The sequence below is a fragment of the Aquarana catesbeiana genome, linkage group LG03, assembly GCF_042186555.1.
Source record: "Aquarana catesbeiana isolate 2022-GZ linkage group LG03, ASM4218655v1, whole genome shotgun sequence".
In the NCBI taxonomy this organism is placed as follows: domain Eukaryota; kingdom Metazoa; phylum Chordata; class Amphibia; order Anura; family Ranidae; genus Aquarana; species Aquarana catesbeiana.
The window spans coordinates 675524908-675535712 of record NC_133326.1 but is presented as its reverse complement, the minus strand read 5'-3'; the positions used below and the strand labels follow the sequence as shown (position 1 = coordinate 675535712).

The following is a 10805-nucleotide window of genomic DNA, read 5'->3' as shown; positions in this document are numbered from 1 at the left end:
GATAAAATCAAATATAAATTTTATGTGGTTTGTACTTTTGCTTAGATCAAAATCAGGTTGTTAATAAAGAGTCTCTGCATAACTAACAGGTCTATGCAAAACATAAAGGAAGGTCTGGTTTATCCCCAACAAAAGAATATCAAGCTATTTACATATCAATTACAATATTCTTATACCTAAACTATAGAGGGGAGGTAGGTGGGAGTCTGTAAAGGATCAAAGTGCACTGTTTACACTCATACCTCATGGGCAGATCAAAGTGCACTGTTTACACTCATACCCCATGGGCAGATCAAAAGCAGATGCCACTCTGTTCCCCAATACACATCATGGATGATATAAGTTAGTTTGGGTAGTCTGGTACTTTATTTCTGCCAAGAGAAGCTGGGGTGATCAGAAATGGACCCAGAACTTGATCACATAATCTGCACTGTCCTATCTCTTGAGGAAGACTACCCAACAATGTCTCCTCCCCTGAGGAATCTGAATTATCCATCTAGCCCCAATGGAGAGCTGCCGAACCTTCTCCCCATCATGAACATTTCAGGGCCACATAAAGTCTCGAATGTTTTAGAACAGACTCTGCTAAAACTCTATTCCTATCTGGGTTACGAACAAGAAGAAGGTAACAGCAAAAGCATCAACCCAGGCTTCAGTGAACAAATATCTAAAATTACACCAAGCATGAACGGCCAAGAAAATCTTAGTCACAATCAAAACCAGAAAGTATTAAAAAGTAAGCATTCGCAAATTTTCTTATTCCTCTTATTTCCATGTTATTCTTATTTGTTAGCATAAATAGGGCATAAATATGACACAATGACATATTATTTTACATTCTTGAAATTGTAGTTCTTGAAGTCCAAAGGTATAATTTATCTCAATTATGTCAACTCTAATGAAGAAAACCATTTTAATTTTTGTCTAAAATAAACATTTTTTAGTCCGGGCATACACTTTAAGCTTTTTTTATTATTTGCTTTATTTTTATATACAGTATATATATATATATTCTCATTTTATTTGTTTGTTTATTTATTTTTATATTTTTATATCAGATCAGCATATGCAAGGCGGGTACAAAAGTTACAACACCCTATTAAACAAACTGAAATATAAGTGATTTATCTCTATAGTTGGCCCCTTAACCTTTAAAATTACATTTTTCCCAGGATCCTACCACCAAAAGGCCCAAAAACTTTACTATCAAAATCTAAAAATCTGGTGTATGGCTTATCCTTAATATTTTTGTTTCTTTTACTATTTTGTTGCATCTGCTAGTGTTGAAGGTACCTGTTTGCTGACTTTTGTGTTTTTCAAATGTTACCTTGTAGAAAATATTTTTTTTTGTGAATAGTTTTAGTTACATTTTATTTTCTCACTAGGAAAGATGTGTGAACTAGAGACAGATGCTAGCAACAATTCCACAGAAACTATTCACAATGCCGGGACCAGCCTGTGGAATGCCAAGTCTAGAAAAAAGACAACTTACAACAGTGAACAGACCGCCTTCCTCCAGAATCAGTTTGATCTCAATCCATACCCAGACTTCGTGACTCGATGCCGTATTGCAGATATTACTGGAATTCCGGAACCAAGAATACAGGTAAAATATTTTCTTAACATCTCAGTTTGTTTACACACACTGACCCTGATTTATTTTATTTAAGGTACTTATATAGTGCCGTCAATTTATGCAGCGCTTTACATATACATTGTACATTCACATCAGTCCCTACCCTCAAGGAGCTTACAACCTAAGGTCCCTAACTCACATTCATACATACTAGGGCCAATTTAGACAGGATCCAATTAACCTACCAGCATGTCTTTAGCGTGCAGGAGAAAACCGGAGTACCCAGATGAAACCAACGCAAGCACAGGGAGAACATGCAAACTCCAGGCAGATGGGGTTGTGGTTGGGATCTGAACCAGCAACCCTTTTTCCTGCTAGGTGAAAGTGCTAACCATTACACCACTGTGATTTACTAAAGCAATTGAGCATTCATTTTCACGTTGCAAGGAAATTCTCATTTAGCTCAGTGAATGTCATGAAAATTAAAAACATTTTTTTGCTTGTGCATACCGTAGTTGGGTGATTGAAGTGAGCACAGCTTCCCCACATTCACTGAGTTAAGCGAAACTTCCCTTGCAACAAAAAATTCTTAGTTCCTTTAGTAAATCAGAGTCACCGATTTACAAAGATATTTATATGTGTTTTGTAGTGTTGCAGTGTTTTGTAAAATTGCAGTAAAATGTGTTCTTTTAATACACAGCAGATATATTATTTAAAGTGTGTGTCCATTATTAACACCCATTTTTTCCTTTTTTAGTTTTGAATAGAGTGGGGGAGGATAGGTTTTACTGCTATCTGGGATTCCATTGGAGAGAAAAAACTGAACTGGGTTCTAGCCTTCCCTTACCCCAATAAAAGTATTTTTATTTCTGTCTTTGATGCTGTTGGAGGTTTTCCTTGACTTCTGTATGGTGCAACCATTGTCACTGAGACAGGAAGTAAAGGGGAAATCTCGCTAAAGCTGGCCATACACTAGTAGAATTGAATTTGAAATTTTTCACTTTTAGAGCTATGTTTGATTTTCTAATCATTAGTGGGGTCAAACTAATTTTTGTTTTTAATTAGGTGATGAGGAAGATTGACAGAGCAGGATGGAACATTTTTCTCTAACTAATTAATTTCTAACAACGTATATAGTTTTCGTTTGGTAAAGGCTATGCATTCCAAAATCAAATGTTAAAAGCAAGTGAAATTTTTAAGTACTTTTGAACAACATTCATCAAGTTGTCAAATGTACTGAGAATTTTCATACATATTTTCGAATGTTTGTGTGAACGTGAAGTGTACAGCCAGCTTAACAGAACCCCAGATAACAAAGAGATCCCCACTCTCTCCTAAAACGAAAAAAAAAAAAGTTTTGGCTGGACCTTCAATTCAACTTTTCACTGCCATACTAAAAAAAATATTCAACCTGAAAGCACAACATGATATCTATTTATGCTCTGTTTTCTATTACATTTAATAATTAACATCTCACAACCTCTGTTTTTTTTTCAGGTTTGGTTTCAGAACAGAAGAGCGAGACATCTTTGCAAACAAAATAAATTTACAGAGCAGAGATCTTCAGGGCCCGAAGGGAAATCCAAAAGTTTGAAGTACAACAGAAGAGCTTTGGAACAATGGACGTCCTAAAGGACATGCAGTGGTCCTTTAATTCTTCTTCAAAACAATCTTAAAAATAAATGACACCAAATATGAAATCTATGGGTGTGATTTGGCTAAAGAAATTGTACATGAGTCCACATCTAGAAGAATTCCAATGGCAAGAGTGTTAAGGATGAAAAAACTTGATGGACATATAGTCAACAGTGCTTCAAAGAAATCTGTACTCAACAGGAATCTGATTATTAGCATACACATTTTTACATAGTTATGTAGCTTTAAAGAGGAAGTAAACCCTGAAGGGTTTTACTTCCTCTTTCCTTTTGTGCAAACCCTGCAAAGTAAAAGCATAATGGGCTAGTATGCATCGCATACTGGCCCATTACGTGGCACTTACCTGCAAAGGAAGCCGGAGCTGTCCCCGCTGCAGGAAGCATCCATCTTCGCCCCTCTTCCTTCCGGGGCAGCCAAGGTTCGCCATCACTGCCCTGGTTGTTCAAGTCACTTTTGCTCCCTCTGGTGATAGCCTTTTATACAATAAACATGAACTTTTTATACAGTACAGTATATAGATGATTAATGAGAATTTATTTTTACATGTTGCAGGTTTGGTTTCAGAACAGAAGAACAAGACATCTCTCAAAAGATATGAAATCCCAAAGCACCCAGGGTAGTCAGTTCTCAACTCCCAGACATCTTCCCAACATTTTTCAGAATCCATACCAGAATCTACAAATCGATGGACATTTCCAGATCCCAGGAAACATGTGGATGCTGTAAATACAGCTTCAAATCCATGTCAAGGACGTATTTAATGTTATTTTGTTTTAGTATGTGATTGTTACAAAGCTGTGATGATTTGACTAATAATATATTGTGGTATGCACTTAGTTTAATTTATAATAAAATATTTTCTTATCTTTTAAAATGGGTTGTTGTTGAATCCTTATTATTTTATAAGTCATCTTAAAAGTTTTGTTACTTTTTGAAACAGTTGCATGTAAGTGTCACACATATGTTTTTATATTGTATATTATCTCATATATAATTAGAAAATACTGTAGTCATTTGTTCAACAATTACATATTGGAATTTTATCTGGGTCTAGAACAGCAAGATCTTTTTTGTTTCCATAACATTTTATTGAAAGAAACATTTGAGACTCCCAGAGATCTTCCTAACATCTTTCAGAAGCAATGCCAGACTCTACATATCAATGGACATTTCCAGATCCAAGGAAACATGTGGATGCTGTAAATGCAGCTTCAATTCCATGTCAAGGACTTACTTGATGTTATTATATTTTAGTATGTGATAAAAAGCTATGATTTTTTTTTTTTCATTATAGGTACTTATAAAGTGCTGTCAATTTACATAGCATTTTACATATATATTGTACATTCACATTAGTCCCTGCCCTCAAGGAGCTTACATTCTAAGGTCCCTATCTCACATTCATACATACATACAAGGGACTATTTAGACAGGAGCCAATTAACCTACCAGCATGTCTTTGGAGTTTGGAAGGAAACCAGAGTATCTGGAGGAAACCCACACAGGCACAGGGAGAACATGCAAACTGATGAATTAACTAATGATATATAAGTTTAATTTATAATAAAATATTTTCTTAAAATTTTAAATGGGGTGCTTATTATATTATAAATTATCTTAAAAGTTTTGTTTCTTTTTGAAATATGTAAGTGTCAAAAATATGTTTTTATATTGCATATTATCTACAAAAAATAAGAAAATAGTAATTAGTTCAACAATTACATATTGGTATTTTATCTGTTTCTAAATCAGCAAGATTTTTTTTGTTTCCATAATATTTGATTGATAGATTTTTATACTTAAACAAAAATGACAGCACATGAACAATTTTAGTTGCAGGCATTATTGTGAACACCAGGCAAATCAGACATATTTAATACCAGTTTAAGTACATGTTATGATAATATTTAAAGAAGCACACTACTAAATCAAATACATTTTCATTGACCAACTTAATTCTCATTTGATTTTCTATCTATCATATATACTAGCTAAGAAAAATAAACATTTCATTTTATTTTTAAATTAAATTACCGTATTTATCGGCATATAACACGCACAGGCATATAACACGCACATTCATCTTAAGAGGGAAGTTTAAGAAAAAAAAACTTAAATTTTAAATAAGGATCTTCGAAGCAAAATAAGGGTCAGTGCCCATCTGCAGCCTCACCATTGCCATCAATGCAGCCTGATCGCTGCCCATCTGCAGCCCAGAGGGGACAGGGAGGGGGGGCGGGATGAGCGCCGAAAGATTACATACAGTGAGAATCTCCTATGATAGACATAACAGTGGTCCAATGGAGGCCCAGGAGACGGGAGTTCCTATTACAGAGGCTGCCAAGTAAACAGGAGATTCTCACTTTATGTAATCTGACGGTGCTCGTCCTGCCCCCCCTCCCTGTCCCCTCCGAGGCAGCTAAAACTGAAGTATTGGCGTATAACTCGCACGCACTATTTCCTTCCGATTTTCATGGTGAAAAAGTGAGTGTTATACGCCAATAAATACTGTATTTTAATGTATTAATTAAATTGCTACAAGTACTATATTTAACTTGTTCTTATGAAATTCTGTTTATATAAGACAATAAAAATATAAATTATGTTAAAAACCAAAACATTATGGGCTACTATATATAATGTTTTGGTTTTTAACATAATGTTAATCCCTAGTTTGGGATTTCAAACACACATAAAGGTGTGATAAATAACTTGCAGGTGAGGTGACAACTCATACAGTAGGGGAACATCAAACCTGACTTTCCAATACAAAGATTTACACAATAATTCCTGTTTCTGAGCTGTAAAGAGGCAACTTTAAGGTGAGGCACCCAAAGAGCATCAAAGGATACAGTTCCTCTTTATAGAAACTTCAAAGGACTGTGTGGGTTTCTACCTCAATACTGGTCCAGGTCCATTCCACATTTATTTAGGAATAAAAGTTGTCTAAGGACCCCAGTCCCTCATTCCAACAGATTTAAGGTGAGCAGACATGGATCCTGAGCTGGACCAAATTCTCTGCACTGTGCTTTCTCTAGAAGAAGACTATCCAACAATGTCTCCTCCCCTGCGGTTCCAGGACAACTTCATTAGCACCCCATGCATCTCTCCTGATGATTTCTTAGCTACAAAAATCCAGAAAGATCTACAAAACTCCATTACTCTACAACAAAAGATGCTGGCAATGTACACACTCTTCGGAATCCAGCAAGAAGCACATGACAAAAACTCAATAATCCTTAAGGAAATTGTACATAAGGACATAATTAATCAGAATCCATTAAAACGTAAGTCTATATATCTATTCTATCTAATCTATCTATCTAATCTATCTATCTATCTATCTATCTATCTATCTATCTATCTAGCTATCTATCTATCTATCTATCTCAGTGTTTCTCAACTCCAGTCCTCAAGGCGCCCCAACAGGTCATGTTTTCAGGATTTCCCTCAGATGAAACGGCTGTGGTAATTACTAAGGCTGTGAAACTGATCAAATCACCTGTGCAAAATAATGGAAATCCTGAAAACATGACCTGTTGGGGCGCCTTGAGGACTGGAGTTTACAAACACTGATCTGTCTATCTATCTATCTATCTATCTATCTATCTATCTATCTATCTATCTATCTATCTATCTATCTATCTATCTTTCTATCACTTTTTTCTGATCCAATTATACGTCCATTTATAATAGAACATTATTGAGTTATGCTGTTTATCAATTTGAGTTCTTAATATTTTTTTATTGTCGTTTTCACAGCTCTTAAATCAACTGTATGCACACTGGGCTTAAAAAAAGTCTGTCCTCTTGGGAGTAAAAAACGTTCAGAGCATTTTTTTAGACGAGTTTAGGAGTTTAGGAGAAGCTTAGACGAGTTTAGGAGAGTTTTACGTTTCTTCTGCAAGTGAGCTAAAATCAGAAATGCGAATCAGAAGTTTTTTTTTTCCTGCCTCCAAACGTTGATCTCAAAAATGCCTGTAATCATCCTAATGTGCATGGACACATAGGATAACATTGAGCTGCTTCTACAGGCAGAACACAAAACTCCCGTAGAAGCAACAGTTTTTAAGCCAGTGTGCATGGAGCCTTAATGATAATCTTTTTAAAGTTTTTTTTCATTTCAAATGATTGGAAATATTTAATTGTAAGCCACACATTTTCTTTTTCTTTATAATTCAGTGAATAGAATTGTGCACAAAATATCCTCTTTGTATTGTCTTTGACTGCAAAGTTTTAAACCCTGTCATTGCTCTTGTTTCTAGGAAAGTTGGAAGAAGACGAGAATGCAGGATGCAAGCAACCAAGAGTCCAGATTGAGGATTTCCCGAACAGCAACACAAATAAACGGTGCATAAAGAGGACAAAGTACACAAATGAGCAGACTGCCTTCCTGATGAATGAGTTTGCTCGTAACAGCTATCCAAACTTCACAAAGAGATGTCGTATTGCCAAGATAACTGGGATTTCAGAACCTAAAATACAGGTAAAAAAATATATTTTTACCACAATTGTTTCTTAACTAATATTAATTTGTTGTATATTATTTTATTTCAAACTTTACTGCACCGTCATGTAACTTTTTTTGTATTATATATTTTTTTAAATGGGTTTTAGTGTAGATTAACTAATACTGACATGCACAGTAACTCCTCCAGCCACTGCATTTTATAAGGATGGGATCTGTAATTCCAGATTTCATCCCAACTGCCACCTTCTGGTGAAATCTGGAATTGTGACTTGACAATTGATAAAAGGGTTTTTTGCAAGAATTTTTGTATGCCTGTGGTTTATGATTCAATCTTTCAAGTAGCACAAATAACAGCATTAAGAGAGTTCCTCTGCCATATCAAGGAGAGTTGTAAAAAAGTATGAGTTTTTTGGCTGGGGTATGCGTGGGCAAACTTAAAAAAAAATAATTTAATAACTACCTCCACATTTCACAATGATTTGCCTTTCAAAAACCATTGAATTACATGTTTGTTGATCCTGCTAGAATTCATTGATCACTTAACTTCCTGTAGTGAGCTGATAACTCCACAATGAAGCCCCACACATTATCAGTCCTGCCTATATCACTAGAACATGAACTAGAGAGCAGCACCCAACTAAGCTATGCAGAAGAGAGGAGGGGGAGGTTTTCTGTAGTCCTAACACAGTTCCTGTCCTAGGGTGACAATGCTGCTACCCCATAGAAACAGTACAGTAGGTAAGCATTGACATCTTAGGATGGGAAGTGTATCACTGGCATGATCACCAATTGAACATGTCCTGAAAAACTAAAACAAATGAGGCTAACACATTCCAAACATTCCCTAGTTGTACATGTCCCTTTTGGTTCTTCTGTTGATAACTGTATAAAGAGTATAATATATAAATGAGTAATGGTGATTCATTGTTACATGTTACAGGTTTGGTTCCAGAACCGAAGAGCAAGACATCTCCCAAAACATAACAACTCTCAGTACATACAAGGTAGACACTTCCCAACTCCAGAAGATCTTTCCAACACTTTTCAGAATAGATACGATGGTCTACAAATCAATGGACATTTGCAGATTCCAGGAAACACGTGGATGCTGTAAATGTGGCTTCAAACCCACGTCAAGGACTTATTTTATGTTATTTTGATTTAGTATGTGATAGTTAGTCAGCTATCATGAATTAAGTAATGATATGTTGTTATATGCACTTAGTTTAATTTATAATAAAACATTTTCTTATTATTTGGAATAAAGTTTTGTGTGATTTTTTAAATTATCTAAAAGGGTGGTTTGATGTTGCAGATTATTCAATTATAAAATAGTAATTAGTTTGACAATTACATTTTGCATTTTCTGGGTCTAAAACAGAAAGGTTTTTGTCAAAACAAGATTATATTTCTCCCCAAAAAATGTAGCTTTTATTTTACTAATTTTGGATTTGGGAATAAAACTCTGAAGTCTTTTTTTTTAGAAAAAGGTTTCTCCCCAAAAAATAAAGTTTCTAGTTCACTAACTCTAAAAATACATGTTCAGATTCAGCGGGGACCGGCCAAATTTCAATCCATGTATGGGCAAGCTGATTGTACCCCAGTCAATCAATCAATCGAATTGGGTACAACCGGCCTATTCCACCCATGGTGGAAGGAAAGATGATCGTATCATTTTTGGCCTGCTTAAGACAACAAGGTGATTTTGATAAAAAAAACAGGCTCTGCTTATTTTTAGTTTGGAAATTGTCTGCTCCTAAAAGTTAAAAAGAAAGGTAGTTAGTTAAATAAAAAAACTTCTTTCTATAAAAAAGTAGTAAGTGATTGTAGGCACTTTTAATTTTCACCTTGCCTTCCCAACACACACTGCCCTAGCGGTCTACAAATCCCAAATATTATTATCAGCTCTGCCCATTTCTCTTCTGTGAACTACGGAACCTCCCCCCACCATTAAGAAAATGAGGGTAGGGGGTTTTGAGTTTCACAATTCTAGAATGACAACACTGCTCCTCCAGAGATACAGTAAGCTAAATGAGTGTTGTCATCCTAGGAAAGGAAATGTGTTACTAGGTGAAAATGAATGGATCTCTTAATAAATACATATTTCTCAGCAAACGTCCATATGATAATATAATATAACAAAAATAGTAATATCATATTATATACCAACAATAGTAAGAAATCAAAGTAAACTTCATTTGTTTTTAAATTTTGAATACAGTAGGGAAGGGATGAAACAATCATTTTTATTTTCTTGTCTCTGTCCTGTTGGGAGATTTCCATTCACTTCCTATCTTAGAGACACAGCAGGAAGTTAAAGGGGATCAACTACTCAAGGATTTTGAATGTAATGCCGCATACACATGCGCAGATTTTTCGTTGGAAAAAAAATGGATGTTTTTTCTGACGGAATTCCGCCCAAGCTTGCCTTGCATACACACAGTCACACAAAAGTTCTCTGAACTTTTGACCGTCAAGAATGCGGTGATGTACAACACTACAACGAGCCGAGAAAATTAAGTTCAATGCTTCTGAGCATGAGCCGAATTGTTTCCGAGCATGCGTAGGAATATTGGGCATCGGAATTTGTACAGACGATCGCATTTTTGGATAGGAACTTTTCCGGCCGAAAAATTGAGAACCTGCTCTCAATCTTTTGCTGGCGGGAATTCCGCCAGCAAAAGTCCGATGGAGCATACACACGATCGTATTTTCCGACCAAAAGCTCTCATCGGTCTTTTGCTGGCCGAATTTCCGATTGTGTGTACGCGGCATCAGATATTTTTCCTAAAATATAAAGAAAGTTCTTTGGATGCATCTATTACATCTTACTCCTCTCCCCCTGCTGCTGCTCCCCCACTACTATGACTGCTAATTACCGGCTCTCACAATGAAAGATAGAAATTGCATTGTGGTACACGACAGCAATTCCTGTGTAAATGACATTTGCAGATAGTCTGCAAGTGTCACTGAGTAAATACAATATACCAATGTATAATTTCTTTGTAATTACTATTTCATTAATACAGTTGTGCTCATAAGTTTACATACCCTGGCAGAATTTATGATTTCTTGCCCATTTTTCAGAGAATATGAACGATA

General features: G+C 35.5%; 2 protein-coding genes across 2 annotated transcripts; both read left to right on the top strand.

Annotated features, from left to right (window-relative positions):
• Positions 1-399: 399 nt before the first annotated feature.
• On the top strand, positions 400-3958 carry LOC141134089 (homeobox protein siamois-like). Its single transcript, XM_073623676.1, has 3 exons — positions 400-736; positions 1386-1606; positions 3785-3958. Exons 1-3 carry the CDS (start codon positions 400-402, stop codon positions 3956-3958), a joined length of 732 nt encoding a protein of 243 aa, XP_073479777.1.
• A 2266-nt stretch (positions 3959-6224) lies between these two features.
• Positions 6225-8817, top strand: LOC141134088 (homeobox protein siamois-like). Its single transcript, XM_073623675.1, has 3 exons — positions 6225-6519; positions 7498-7718; positions 8644-8817. Exons 1-3 carry the CDS (start codon positions 6225-6227, stop codon positions 8815-8817), a joined length of 690 nt encoding a protein of 229 aa, XP_073479776.1.
• Positions 8818-10805: the final 1988 nt, after the last annotated feature.

Excerpts from the sequence above, each read along its gene's own strand:
- LOC141134089 (XM_073623676.1), top strand. The coding sequence starts at position 400 with ATGGACCCAGAACTTGATCACATAATCTGCACTGTCCTATCTCTTGAG. Across the intron at positions 737-1,385 it reads AAACCAGAAAGTATTAAAAA|GAAAGATGTGTGAACTAGAG; the intron begins GTAAGCATTCGC and ends TTTTCTCACTAG. Across the intron at positions 1,607-3,784 it reads TTCCGGAACCAAGAATACAG|GTTTGGTTTCAGAACAGAAG; the intron begins GTAAAATATTTT and ends TACATGTTGCAG.
- LOC141134088 (XM_073623675.1), top strand. The coding sequence starts at position 6,225 with ATGGATCCTGAGCTGGACCAAATTCTCTGCACTGTGCTTTCTCTAGAA. Across the intron at positions 6,520-7,497 it reads TAATCAGAATCCATTAAAAC|GAAAGTTGGAAGAAGACGAG; the intron begins GTAAGTCTATAT and ends TCTTGTTTCTAG. Across the intron at positions 7,719-8,643 it reads TTTCAGAACCTAAAATACAG|GTTTGGTTCCAGAACCGAAG; the intron begins GTAAAAAAATAT and ends TACATGTTACAG.